At 41.7% G+C, this 15,529-nt stretch overlaps 1 protein-coding gene across 1 annotated transcript; it reads right to left on the bottom strand.

Moving 5' to 3' along the window:
* Positions 1–3,635: 3,635 nt before the first annotated feature.
* On the bottom strand, positions 3,636–4,583 carry LOC308088495 (GPN-loop GTPase 2-like; the record flags this gene model as incomplete). The annotated part of the gene is made up of 1 exon (XM_080432962.1): positions 3,636–4,583. One exon carries the CDS (start codon positions 4,581–4,583, stop codon positions 3,636–3,638), a length of 948 nt encoding a protein of 315 aa, XP_080289088.1.
* Between the last annotated feature and the right edge of the window lie 10,946 nt (positions 4,584–15,529).

Below are 15,529 nucleotides of genomic sequence, written 5' to 3'. Positions count from 1 at the left end.
AGATTAGATGAAACATATGTGACTACACCACCACACCTTGTACCTCTATCAGCTCTATATAGGATATAGTTTGTTAATTTTATTTCGTTATCAGATATCTTATTATTGAGCCAGGTTTCAGACAATGTAATTATATTAGGTTTATGTTGTTCAACCCACGGCCTAAGTAGATCAATTTTGTGTTTAAGGCTCCTGATATTTAAATGTATTATTTTAAGTCCTTTTACACTATCCAGATTGACACTTGATGTTTATGAAAATAATACTGTCACTAAACCAATATAGAGCATGGATCACAAATGATACTGTGCTAATCACATATACGGAGCATACATGTATAGACAAGACGAACAGACAAAGAACATAAACAAACACATAGACAAAAAGAAAAGGTGACGGAAAAAACAAAGAACAAAAATAACCCAAGGCCACCCCATTTAACCTTAAACCCATAGGCCCAAGGATTTGGGAGAATAGCCTGGCGTTAGCCACATTTCCCTAGCCAAGAGATGAGAAAAAAATAATAATAATAATTAATAATAAAAATAGATATGAGAGAGAGGGAGAGAGAAAGAAACCACAATCATCGAATGTCATCTAAGAGAGAGTGTTGAGACCGAGACAGAAAAAGAGGAGAGAAAAAAACAAAGAAAAAAAAAAAAAGAGGGGAAAAAGAAGAAAGAAGAAATGACTATAATGTTGACCACATAATATGTTGACCACATTTCCAGGATGAGAAAGATATATATACACATATACATGCATACATACACATACATATACACATACATATACATGCATACATACACATACATATATATACACATACATATACATATACATATATATATACATATACATATACATATACATATACATATACATATACATATACATATACATATACATATACACACATATACATACACATATAGAGTACATAAAAATATAGATAGAGAGCGAGAGAGAGAGAGAGACAGAGACAGAGACAGAGAGATCGAATCACACAAAAACAAGAGGCAAAATAAAACGGAAAGAGAAGAACAATTACATATATACATAGAATAATAATATAAATATATGTATATATATATACATACACACATATATACACATATATACACATACACACACACACACACACACACACACACACACACACACACACACACACACACACACACATACATACACATACACACATGTACATACATACATACACACACACACACATGCACACACATACGTACACATACACACACGTACAACTACACACACACATACACATACACACATACAGTACACACATACATACATACATACATACATAAATTATGCTGAGGATATGAAGAGAAAGGAAAGTATGTTGTAGTAAAAGTGAGACTCGAAAAAACCTGTCTGCAGTGTCATACGTACGGACCTAGAGTACAGTCAGGGGTAGTCATGGCAATGACGACTCACTACTGACGTCATCAACACGCGCCCGTGTTTACAGCGGCCGAGGAAGCATGCTGAAGAATCAACGTGCTACTGACGTCATCATCGTGCTTCAATGTTTACAGCGGCTTCAACGTTTACAGCGGCTGAGGTAACTTGCTGGAGACTCGATAGCTCCTCTTGAGCATCATGAAAAATATTTTCGTCTCCACCACTCAGCCAATACGTGATGCGGGGATTCCTATAGAGCTTGCCATCGATGTAGAGTTTATCAATGGAAAGACGAGCATTCCTCTTGTTCTTTCTTGCTTCCGCCATGACGGGGTAGAGTAGCCTCCGTCTACTCATGATCTCCGATGGAAATTGATCGCTGATGGAGTAGTTGGAGTTTTTCAGCTCTCTGCCCTTCGACATGACAGCGGACTTCATCTTGGAGTCGGTGACTTTGGCGATGATAGGACGGGGTCTCTGTTGGTTGGTTCTGGCTTTCCCCAGACGATGGACTCTGGAGAAGTTAATGGCCGCGACTTCATCCGTCTTCATCTTCAAGTTGTCCTGCAGGAATGTCTTTAAAAGTTCTTCTGGTTTCTGGTGAGTTTCATTTGGACCTTCTGGAAGTCCGTGTATTATGATGTTGTCCCTCATACTTCTGCATTGTAGATCGAGGATGTCTTTAGCCATGTTGGCTTTATCATTTTGTAGTTCTGCTGTTAGACGCTGGAGGTTATTGACATCAATCCTTAGAGAGGCATTGTCGTCCTTTAACACTTCAATAAGACTGTTGTTAAATTCGACAGAGGCTTTTAGCTCTTTGACATCACTTAACATCTGTTCAAGTAGGTCAAGCTTCTTGAGCTGATGGTTAATACTTGTCAGAGACTCACGAATATCACCCGCTGAGTCTTCCAAGTCACTTGAGCCCATCTCTCTCCGATTGCGTTTGGCGTCTGGTTTGTTTTCCGCCGACATATCGTTCTTGTGATATAACGCGTCGATAAAGGATTCCAACTCCTCCACCGTCTCGTTCACAGGTGAATCCAGTTTGAAAAAAGTTAATTCGATCACTGATCAGACATTGTAGAATGGCATATTAGGGAAGTTTTGGCTCAGAGTACAGCTCTGCACTTCATGCCGTCGGCCATCTTGAAATTAGTGCGAGCATTGGGGTTTGATTGATGTACTTTATTTTAGTATCCAACTATCTATTCACTGTTTACTGGGTTAGGAACTAATGTGTAACATTATATGTTGCTGTCTGGGCAGAGGTTTTTGTACTGTCAACCACAGTGATTCTCAATCCTTTCCATTTCAAGGACCCCCAAGTTTGATAAGCATACAAGGGTTCGCAAACCTTTCAGGCCGTAACCCCCAGAATAATCATATTAGAACTGGGGACCCCCCACCATGACAAGCACTTGGAATTGTAGGAGTTGAGGCATTACCTTTAGTTTGACTCGGTTCCACAGACAAAAACTGTGAAAATAGCTGATCTACAAGCTCACACCGCCTCGGAACGCGAAGCATTGTGAGCTTGTAGATCAGCTATTTTCTAAACTTTTGCCTCTTTCTTATATTATTTGACAATTTGGCCAATGTTTGACCAGTTTTTGTATAGTTTGTTGATTACTTTTCATGCAGTAATGATCTTTTTCTTCTCTTTCGTTTTTTGAGGTATTAAAAAGGTCTTAAAAGACCTTACATTGTCACTTCACTGTCATCTGGGGACCCCCCAAAATCATGTGGGGACCCACAGGTTGAGAACCACTGCTATAGACAAAATAACAGCAGCAAAGCACGTGTCTAGTGCACACTCTGCTGTTGGTTGTAGAGCATTACACAGATACACACCAATGTGGTGGGCCTATTCATCAGTGAGCCGTTATTTCTTAAAGGTCACGTCTCACCTAGACACAGGATCTGACACAAACAAGATTACATTTATTTTCAATGTGAAATCATACTGTAGCTATAGCTAACTCCCACATGTAACATCATTGTGAAGCACAGTAAAACATTTCAGCATTTTCAACCTTGCATCCCTATTTTGGGCATGTCATATTGACACAAATGTTTTCAAAACTAGTGAAAATACTGATCTGCAGATAGGCTATCTTCACTATACGTTGTCATCAGGGAAGTATAAAGGGCTTAAGTGCAGGAGAGGGACGTTAACTGTCCATTAATTTGGGTCCAGTAATTCACAGGTCCATCATTTCCTCCTCCACTGCTTTTTCATTGGTTTCAACATATCTCTCGTGCAGTCCCAGTGTTGAGCTGAACTGGAAGTCTGCCCCCACAGCAGCTGACATCATGGCCTGCAGGTTCCTCTCCTCTAGGTCTCCAAAGCAGTAGCCGTTAGCTTTGTCCACGGTCCGTAACACCCGCGTCATGCTCTCCTTATCCTCCACATTGAGAGGGACAAAAGACACAAGGCTGTAATCTTGAACGATCTCCACCAACTTCTCGTTTAGATTGTGGAACTTCTTAAAGAAGGGGTCTGCAGCCAGGTGGTCCAGATCCAGAAGATAGGTCAGGTCCATGACCTCCGTGTAGAAGTCCAGGTTGAAGGCCAGTTTGCCGTACTGCTCAATCAGGTCCATCTTGGAGAGAACGTTGACATGGGGCAGCTCCACATGCAGCATGGTGGACAGAGAGGTGCACAGCACTGAGATGAACTTGGCCGGGTCAGCGCAGTAATGAGAATCCACCAGGTGGACCGCAGCCAACCTGAAGTTCCACTTGGCCAGCTGGGAGAAGATGTTCTTCACCGAGTTCTGGTGAGTGTAGAGCTCCACCTGCCCGGGACAGTCAAACAGGACGTAACAGTCTTTATGCTGATTCAGCTTCTTCTCCAACCAGTCCAGGTTTGCCTCCAGATACACTATACAGTAGAGCAGTCCACCGTTGGGCCCCAGCTTCAGGCCCTCCATCACATCGTCCAGGGTGACCAGATCTGAGATGTCCACACCACAGGGATAGGGAAGCCTGTCGTTGGCAGGGTCCATGTTCACCACAACCACCTTACGTCCCAGGTAACCCAACACCTGCTGCATTCCCTGGCAGTACGTGGTCTTACGTGATTCTGGGGGGCCAATAACCACCTGGCCGAAATGTAATGTCTGTGTTGTTGAGGGCTGATTGGACATGATGGTGGAGGAGCTTTTACACCTGAAGACAAATGGGTTGGAAGTATGGACGTACAGGTAGCAAGATGCTTAGTTAGTGCACTAGTAGTCAAATAAGAACAAAGGTAATCACGACATCACACATAGCAAAATCCTGTGTGATCCTGAGTGTTAAAGAGTGCAAAAAAAAATCTTTATGGGTAAATGTTTTACTGTGGAGGTTTATCTGTCTCTTCGCTGTACACCAAATAGAGGAACAAATAAGTAGCAAAACCTTCACCAGTTTAACACCTATTTCCTTTTTGAAACCTGACAGTTAAGAATCATTTTCTTACTTGTAGGATAGAATGTGTCGAGTCAGGACACTGTTAGCGATGCTTTGGTGAGTTTGTGACACAAAGGATTGCAGTATAATGTGTTTTATGTGGTGGTCAATAAGAGTCTTTGGTTTCTTTGATGGGTTTTATTGTTACTCTGTGACACAGGGTACATTCATTTTATCAGACTGGTGTTGGCTACAACCATAACAATACTACTGGTCTTTCTACGCTACATACTGCCCTGTACCTAGTACGGTGGCTGACAGACAACATAATGCGTATGAACAATGCATATAGTTCTACATCCTCCCTCTTTAGTTTCTATGCCCATAGAACAGAGATAATAGAATACAGGTTAGTGTAACTGAAATATTTGCCAGGCACATTTGGTGAGGATAACAAACCCTGAGTTGAATGAATCAACATTATATGCAGGTAAAACATTATGTAGTGCAATACTTGTTTAAACATCAGATGGAACATGTTTCTTTTTGTACCGTAGTAGTTTCAACAAGTGTTCTCTCTCTCTTTTTTTCTTCTTTTTTTTTCTTTTTTCGAGAGGATCAGAACAGTCAACAGTCCAGCAGCCTTCCCTATAATAAACAGTTCAGTGGAGTGTCTCTGTGACAGTCTATTGACCATGCAGCGGTTACTGTTGGTACTTACGGTTGGGCTTGCAGATGCGTCCCGCCCGTGTGACGTATGGATCTCCGGCAGGCTGCAGGAGGGGTGGCGCAGGCCCTCGCACCACCTCACCATCGCTGATGACGCCCTGGGCACCGGCTGGAGAGGCAGGAGCTCCAGCCTGTGACAGCTCACCGGTCGGTCCCATGTAGGATCTTCTTCAAGTTCTCGTCATGTTCTTTTTCTCCATTTCCTCCGACGATGATGTCATCAACTATCACTGCACACGGGTAGCCGGAAAAGATCTGCTCCATCGTGTGTTGGAACACTTCGCTGGCAGAACTGATACCAAATGGCATTCTCAGGAACCTGAATCTTCCAAATGGTGTACTGAATGTTGTCAGCTTGGAAGACTCCTTGTGTAAGGGAATCTGCTAGAAGGAGCTCTGTGCGTCTAACGTAGAGAACACTGTGGAGTGTGGCATTTGCGCAGCTACGTCCTCCACAGTGCGCATGGGATGATGTGGGCGTTTGAGCACTTTGTTTAAGTCTCGTGGGTCGATGCAGAGTCGTATCTCATCAGAGTTTCTCTTGTGGACCGCAACCATGGCTGAGACCCATTCACTATTTCAATTGCTTTTATCAGAGTTAGCTCACTGTTGCGCAATAGATTTTTCCTCACATTGTCATTATGTATGCCAGTGACAAGTCTGTCTTTGACCAGCTCGTCCTGTAGATTTCCAAATCTGCATGTCTTTACTTTATTTCTCAAGTCACTCACATAAGCTTCCACAGTCTCACCTTGTTTCTGGTTTCTGGTGAAGAATATGTGTCTTTCCATGGTGATTAGTTTGTGGATTGCAAAGCTCACGAAACTTTCTTTTCAAGCACTCAGGGTCCTCTCTCGTTTCGGCGGGGATTATCATTTCCTCGTCCTCCCCCACTCCTTTTCGAGAGGATCAGAACAGTCAACAGTCCAGCAGCCTTCCCTATAATAAACAGTTCAGTGGAGTGTCTCTGTGACAGTCTATTGACCATGCAGCGGTTACTGCTGGTACTTACGGTTGGGCTTGCAGATGCGTCCCGCCCGTGTGACGTATGGATCTCCGGCAGGCTGCAGGAGGGGTGGCGCAGGCCCTCGCACCACCTCACCATCGCTGATGACGCCCCGGGCACCGGCTGGAGAGGCAGGAGCTCCAGCCTGTGACAGCTCACCGGTCGGTCCCATGTAGAGGCAAAGTCTTTGAACCGCTGGCTTGTGTACTGGGCTCCGTTATCCGACGAGGAGGTGGGGGCTGCCGTGAACTGAGAAATGTCGCTTTAACTTTGTTATCACAGTGGTGGATGTCATGCCTCGTAGCAGGTCTATCTCAAACCACCCTGAGAATGAATCTACTAGCACTAAGTAGTGCTGGCCATTCCACTCAAACATGTCTGTGGCCACAGTTGACCATGGCAGATCAGGAATGGGGTGGAGTTTGAGTGGTTCCTTTTGTTGATGGGGCTTTGTGCTGTTGCAGACGGAGCACTATATAGTCTCTGTCTCAATGTCCTTGGACATGGAGGTCCAGTGGTCAGTCTCAATCTGTATGTGCTTGCCATAGATGTAGTCGTTGAACTTGGAGCATGCAAATACAACGGCCAAAAGTTCCTTTTCAATCTGCGCGTAGCGCATTTCGGTCGGTGTCAAGGTGCGAGACGCATAGGCGATGGGGGCTCCATCCTGCAGACATGCTGCCCCAAGGCCATGCTGGGAAGCGTCGCAGGTAAGTTTTACTGGCTTGTGCACGTCATAGTATTTCAACGTTGGTGGGCTGGCAAGTGATCTCTTGAGTGTGTCGAAAGCATTTTGGTGTTGTTCGTACCAGCACCACTCACAGTCCTTGTGCGTCAGCTGATGTAGGGGAGCAGAGACCTCGCTGATGTTTGGAATGAAACGGGCCATGTAGTTTATGACACAGAGGAAACGCCTTAAAGCTGCGACGTTGTCAGGTGCTGGCATTTCTTTGATCGCTCTAGTTTTGGACGGGTCAGGCTTGAGCCCGTCGCTTGTGAATATGTGACCGACGTAGCCAATCTCGCTCAGCCTGAATTTGCATTTCAGCGGGTTGAGTCTTAGGTTGACTTGGCGTGCTCGATCGAGGATCTTCTTCAAGTTCTCGTCATGTTCTTTTTCTCCATTTCCTCCGACGATGATGTCATCAACTATCACTGCACACGGGTAGCCGGAAAAGATCTGCTCCATCGTGTGTTGGAACACTTCGCTGGCAGAACTGATACCAAATGGCATTCTCAGGAACCTGAATCTTCCAAATGGTGTACTGAATGTTGTCAGCTTGGAAGACTCCTTGTAGTCCATGAGCCAGAGCCCCAAAATTGAGCAATTATCATCGAAAGAGTGGGCAAAACCAAACCTATATTAAATTGTTCAGAGGGTCAATACGAGTAAATAAATGTATGATAACCTCACCACAGGAGCAGCTTTTTCATGGTTATCACACATTTTGTAATTTCCCCCATACGTACATGACAGGTCAAAAAATGACAACATTTTAAAAAGAGTTATCATGATGAAACTTCCTGAGTTGATTACTTACATGAAGACAATGATTTATCGTATTACAAGTTTTCTGAAATTGTATATTTAAATATGCAAATTAGGCATTTAGTCCATGAGCCAGAGCCCCAAAATTGAGCAGATATTGAATATTCCCTCGTTAAAAACCTTTGAATCCAACATCTTAACAAAATGAAATAAGTATGTTGACTCTGGCTTTGTCCAATGTTGATTCTGGAAAGTTATGCAAATTTGGGCATATTTTCCTATGCCTAATTTGCATATTTAAATATACAATTTCAGAAAACTTGTAATACCCTCTGAACAATTTAATATAGGTTTGGTTTTGCCCACTCTTTCGATAATAATTGCTCAATTTTGGGGCTCTGGCTCATGGACTATTGTGTAAGGGAATCTGCTAGAAGGAGCTCTGTGCGTCTAACGTAGAGAACACTGTGGAGTGTGGCATTTGCGCAGCTACGTCCTCCACAGTGCGCATGGGATGATGTGGGCGTTTGAGCACTTTGTTTAAGTCTCGTGGGTCGATGCAGAGTCGTATCTCATCAGAGTTTACTTGTGGACCGCAACCATGGCTGAGACCCATTCACTATTTCAATTGCTTTTATCAGAGTTAGCTCACTGTTGCGCAATAGATTTTTCCTCACATTGTCATTATGTATGCCAGTGACAAGTCTGTCTTTGACCAGCTCGTCCTGTAGATTTCCAAATCTGCATGTCTTTACTTTATTTCTCAAGTCACTCACATAAGCTTCCACAGTCTCACCTTGTTTCTGGTTTCTGGTGAAGAATATGTGTCTTTCCATGGTGATTAGTTTGTGGATTGCAAAGCTCACGAAACTTTCTTTTCAAGCACTCAGGGTCCTCTCTCGTTTCGGCGGGGATTATCATTTCCTCGTCCTCCCCCACTCCTTCGAAAACAGCGGGGGCATACACGAAGGAGCGTTAACGTTCTATGGCTTCTGAGCCAGCCAGGTTCAGCAGGATGAAAGCTTGTGTACGTGGAGGTTTATCTGAACACGCAGCCGCAATGAATATGTCGTATTCCTGCTCAAATATCCTCCAGTTTTCAGCGACGTTGCCGTCAAACAGCAGCAGGTCCGGTTTGCGAAATCCCTCTGCCATTCTGCTGCTAGCGTTAGCACTCACTGTAGCTTTAGCATACAACGTGAAACTATTCCGGTCCGTTCACTCGTCCGAGCGTTCCTCCGTCCTAGGATGCGACAGGTTCGATACTTCTGACACCATGTTTTATGTGGTGGTCAATAAGAGTCTTTGGTTTCTTTGATGGGTTTTATTGTTACTCCGTGACACAGGGTACATTCATTTTATCCGACTGGTGTTGGCTACAACCATAACACTACTACTGGTCTTTCTACGTATGCGCACATACTGCCCTGTACCTAGTACGGTGGCTGACAGACAACATAATGCGTATGAACAATGCATATAGTTTTACACATTGTAGGCTGCTGCTTTGTGGGTGATGCAAATATGCTCTAACGATAGTTCTTCGACTGACTCAGAGAGCTCTTGAGGGGTTTGAAATGTTCTTTTATATGATACTTGCCATGACATGTATGAGAAAAAAAAGATACAGTAATAGGATTCTCAAACTAATGTGGTTTAAATAAAAATGTACACCCAGCTCTTAACCCAACATGTTGCCATGCATGGGGCCTATACTTCTGTTCACTATGTCATCTGATGCCTGAAAGTAACTAACCAAGAAAATAGTAAATAACAGCTGGTTTCTTGCTGATTTGGTCTCTTAAAAGTGGTGACTGTTGCAGAAAATGTTGAATGACCCAGGTTTGAAGACTTTGTTTCTTTCACAGTAAAGGTGGTCTGAGCTAAACATGCTTTGAATACTTGATGCTCTGGTTTTGTGGTGGCAGCGTGCCCACCACAACGAGCAGCTACACATTGTCTATAAGGTCACTTCCTAGTTGCATCGTAATTCATGATCAGAACAACCTGGGGAAGTAATTGACTCGAACTGCTGGCCATGATGATTGGAAACTGTTTTAAAATGATACCAATTGTGTTTTTTCTCATTTTGCCTGATACATGTCACGCCACTGAAGGTAGGACATCTGTAAAGTCTTTCTTCTAGCAAATTGCATATTATTATGTTACATTACAGGCCACTGCTACTGTATATCAACTTCCTCGTGCAGAATGATGTGGTAATTGATCTATAACAGTCTTTCTACAGAAAATAGAAATGTTATGTTTAAGTTACAGGCTTCCATCATGTTACTCAGGTGAAATGTTTCAAAAAGTAGACTGATTCCTTACAGATAAATTGTTACATTTAATTTGTTGGGAGTCTGATGTCATACGTCACTTTTGTTAACATTATTGTACTGTGAGCAAAATAAATAATAACATGCTTACTCACTCAATACATGTCCTTATGCAGTGTCTCTTTGGAAAACCATTGGTGAAGAACCAGATGTCACTCCAATATGCCCCAATCAGACATTTATTGACATCGAAATGATAATATGTAACATTAAAACAACAAGGAATGGTGGAGACTGTCGACTGTCATATCACTATGAGAATGGCTCTGAGAGTTCTTGTGACTCCAGGATCACACTGTTAAAACAGAATGTGACAATGTTTCTGCACCTGAACAAATTAACACCAGCAGATAGTGGAAACTAACTGTGAGTGTGTGTTCACTGAGGGAACGGCTTTTGTCCAACTGAACGTTACTGTGAACAGTAAGTAAGTCCTTATTGTTTTGTATTTCCCTGACCATTTATGTTTTATTTCCATTAACATGTAGCAACATAATATGACTGACTTCATATTTATCCCAGAGCACTATAGCATCAAATAAGGGTGAAAGGTTTTGATGCTAACAAGGTTTATAGCTCTTTAAATCGTGAATATTTGTGCCTTATTGTGATATTTGTTTAACTGTACCCACTATGTATTGTAGACCTGTGGCTCTCAAACATTTTCATGTCAAGGACCCCCAAATGAAGGCATACTATAGGCCACAGACCTCGATTTGGAAATGTTTAGTGCCAGGAACCCCCAAGAGAAGATCACAGTTGTTAGATTAAATTTAGTACAGAATTATACAAGTGTCTAAAATAGCAGACCTACAAGCTCATATTGCATCGCGACATGGTGTACTCTTGTAGATCTGCTATTTTTTGCTATTATGTCGTACAAGAAGTATGGGCTTAAGTAGTCTCGATCTCGAGGCTTTTATTGTTTAGTTTTGCAAAAAAATAAAAGCCTGGACCAGCGCGTCGGTGTACCCGGTATGAGGAAGTTTTCATTTCCCCAACCAACCAGAGTGCAGTGGGCGTCGCTCGTAATGTTGTGTTAACGGGGCGGGGGTTGACGGACAGATCGGTGAACCAATGGGATTAGGCGCAGTCTCTCTGCGCCTCTATACACCCGCCCCTCTATACACGAAATCAGGAGCGTTGGTGCAGCCTAGGGCTTAAGTGGTTCACATGTCTTAAACATAAGTGTGTGTGTGTGTGTGTGTGTGTGTGTGTGTGTGTGTGTGTGTGTGTGTGTGTGTGTGTGTGTGTGTGTGTGTGTGTGTGTGTGTGTGTGTGTGTGTGTGTGTGTGTGTGTGTGTGTGTGTGTGTGTGTGTGTGCGTGCGTGCGTGCGTGCGTGCGTGCGTGCGTGGTGCGTGTGGTGCGTGTGTGCGCGTGCATGCGAGCATGTGAGTGTGTACATGTATGCGGGGGTCTCAGCTTGGGAACCACTGGAAATAAGGGACCTGTTTATTATACGAGTCACAGTGATACATTGGCTTGATGATAAAGATGTACATACTGTATGTTTGTCCTTCACAGTACCAGAAGTACCAGAGCATGCAGAGGACTCCTTCACAGTACCAGAGGTACCAGAGCATACAGAGGACAATGTTCCCCCAGCTTATACGCTGTACATTCTTACAGCAGTCACTGTCATCATCATTGGAATTGCAGTTACCGTGTGTATCATGGGAAGAAAAATCCTCTATTGGTGTGAGTATTATAATCAACTTTTTACTATACTCTAAGCTAGTTTCCAAAAGGTCATATTGAAAAGCAAAAAAAAAAGGGTGTTCAACTGTCCTTTCACTTTTAATTAATTTTACGTTAATATTTTGTCAGAGTGGGGGTTCTGATTATGGTGATTTCATTTTAATACCAATAGCAATGTTTTTGTTAGTGTCTTAATGAAGCTTAAGGCCACTACACACAATTAAAAGGAGCGTATAAAACTACAGACAACTGCAGAGGAAACATGTAACAGTTCAACAATATAATTTTGTGGTAAATTAAAATAAAAGTGTTATTTCTATATCAAACCAGAGACCATGAGAATACAGAATACAATGTCTGAAATACAGTTCACTTCCTGTTGTGGTTGTGAAGATGTGATAGATGAGACCTGTGCGCTTCAAAATGCTCATCCTCTGAAAACACATGTATGAATAAATGTATTTATACGTGTACATGTGCACGTATATTGTAACCAAGGTAACAGGAAGTGGTGGGTGGAAGGAGCAAAGAGCAATGTGGTTACACAAAGATCAGACTAAATCATGAGCTGCAGTTTCACCTGAAGACACTATGTTTCATCCATATACGGCATGCAATTTTTTGTTTTGCTTTATTTATTTTTAAAGGAAATTGGTGGGGGGTTAAAGTTGTCTGTCACTGTAGGAAGGTCTCAGACTTTGACCATCTCTGACCTCATGAATATGTTCTTTTCTTTGTAGGAGCCTGTGGATATTCAGGACATTGAGCCTTACAGCACCTGCACACAGACAGACAACATGCTTTATTCAAACAGCTGCCATCGAGCCACTCATAAAAAAAAAGAATAATCTATACATGTCACTAATTAACAATTTTAGGCCCATATCAAATCTCCTGTTTAAAAAAAATATATATATTATTTAGAGTAGCCATTCATTTGTACCCCTTTTTCTCTCCGAGTTAGTTGTTATGCTCACACCTCCCGCCCAACACTCCCTGCTGAGCTCTCCCCCAGCCCGTTTACATGCAGTGACAAATATCACCCTCCCTGCCCGGCTTCCCTCCCCTGAACACGGGCCAATTGTGTTCGTATAGACGCTCGACAAAGCCAGATCCTCCGCAGTGGATTCGAACCTCTAGACTCCACAGTGGTGGGCAAGTACTTTACCACTGCCACCCACACCTAAACATCATGTTTTTTAACACAAATGATTGTAAAAGCCGTCTTTCAATGACTGAACAACTTATATCTTCTAGGAATTCGACCACACCACAGCACTGAGACTGCTCTTGTTAAAGTCTTCAATGACATCCACTTTGACAAAGTGGTAGAATGTTCAGTCTTAGTATTACTAGACAAAAACAAAAACAAAAACATGAATTCAAGGCTTCTTGGGGTGTGTTAATAGAAAATAAGTATTTTTTGGGGTGAACTACTCCTTTAAATCACAGCTAAAAACCTCTCTGTTTACAGCTGTCTTTTCTATAAATATATAATGTATTCTGCACTGTATTATTCCAATTAGAACTAAGAAATAACAAGTGAATGTCAGTGACTGTACATCAGATTTGAAAATACATTACTTGATAGTTTCAATCTTCAGGACACAAACAAATGGACATAATTCTCTCAATAATATATTGATGCTATGCTGCCCCCTAGTGGTACAAAATCATAATGGTATGCTCTGTGTCATGTTTTATGTTTTAAAGCACTTTGAATTGCCTTGTTATTGAAATGTTAATAAACTGCCCTTGCCTTAATTCGATAGTTATTGTCATAAGTATTGACTTTTGTGCAGGGTCAAAGCATTATACTGTAGCAGTATACTTTAAAATTGTAGCTGCTTGTAACGGATGTCATTTCACTTATATGAAAGGACCATCCTAAAGTCTTTGAATTGGTTTTGCGAAGCTGTTATATTTTTTTGTTTGTTTCTAGCCCATTTTTTCACCCATTTTAGACGTACACCAGACGTACACGACACGTCTAAAAACTTCCAAAGCCGAGATATAATCTATATTTCAACAATTGCTACAAATTGCTACAAAACCTTTGTATATCCAGTCATTATGGCATAAACAATAAGTTGAAGGGTACATTTAGTTCTGATAATGATGTACCGGTAAGTTTGGCTCTCTGAGTGAGTGCTTATATAGTGTTATAAGCAGATTATAATAATAGTATGTTTATAATAATGATAGACATGGGCTTCTTATAAAGTGTCACTTATATTTCCATTACAATGTGACACAGTGTGTCCCATTGGTTTAATTATAATGACACAAGTTATTCAAACCAAACAATTTAAACAATTCTAACAGCTAAACTTAAAGGTAGGGTAAGTGATATTTTGAATAAAAGTTAAATAGCTCTATATTCAAAAAGTAATCATAGAGTGTTTGTTCAGTAACAGGGGTCTCCCAGTCTCTCCAGCTCTTTGATAAACAGAAAACACATTTTCAGATCGGGATACCAATTTTATCCAATCGGGAGAGAGAACTCACACAGGATATGTAGGATAAACAAGTGAATTTGGAAGTGATGACATTGTGATGTATTGAAATAAATAAGCAGACAAAAGTTGAACTATAACACTACAAAATGTAATACAATTTTATAAAAGGTACTCTCTCCTGATGGCTTATTAAAGCGCTGAAGAGACGGGGAGGTCGCTGTTACTGAACAAACATTCTACTGATTACCATCATAATATAATGCTTTAACCCTTAAAGCGGCACTATGTAACTTTTTTTAATGAATAAAATGGTAATTTTATCCAATCTATATGGTAATGGGTGGTTGTAATTGGTCTCCCTGCTCTTCTATTGAGACATTTACATCGTGTCAAAGGTCATGTCTCACCCACACTGGTCAAAACCTAGCCGGTTGAGTGTCTAAACGGAAGTACCGGAATTTGGCGGAAGTACCGCCCAAGGAAATTATGTTGACGCTTTACAAATCTCTTTAAATTCTCCGTTAATGAAACAAGTGTTGTGATTGGTCGAAAAAGATTGTTTCCGGGGGAAATACGTACGACGTAAGTCCCGCCCGTATAGACACTCTCTGTTATTAGGTTGTGACCAGGCTTTTCTCTTCGCAGATGAGTAAGGCTGGGAATGAGGCTATGTCTCACCTAGACACAGGATCTGACATGAATTTTAATCTGATGGTCAAGATTCAATTCATCACCTGAGCAAGCAGGCAGGCTCTATTAGCTCAATGGTAAAAATTCTAGCACTTCAGAGGAAAGTTACATAGTGCAGCTTTACCCCCAAAAATTATGTTTTAACCAAAAAATATCACTTACCTTACCTTTAAAATCACAGGTTACATATCATTGCTGCTGGGTAGAAACCTTGTTGTTCCAACTTTTTATGTTTTTTTTTTCTTTCCGTAAATCTATACCATATTTCGTCGTGCAAGAGTGTCGCAAAAC

This window comes from Gymnoscopelus braueri, assembly GCF_963280865.1.
Source record: "Gymnoscopelus braueri genome assembly, chromosome: 7".
Taxonomy (NCBI): Eukaryota; Metazoa; Chordata; class Actinopteri; order Myctophiformes; family Myctophidae; genus Gymnoscopelus; species Gymnoscopelus braueri.
The sequence above is the reverse complement of the archived record's forward strand: the minus strand, read 5'-3'. Positions and strand labels throughout refer to the sequence as shown.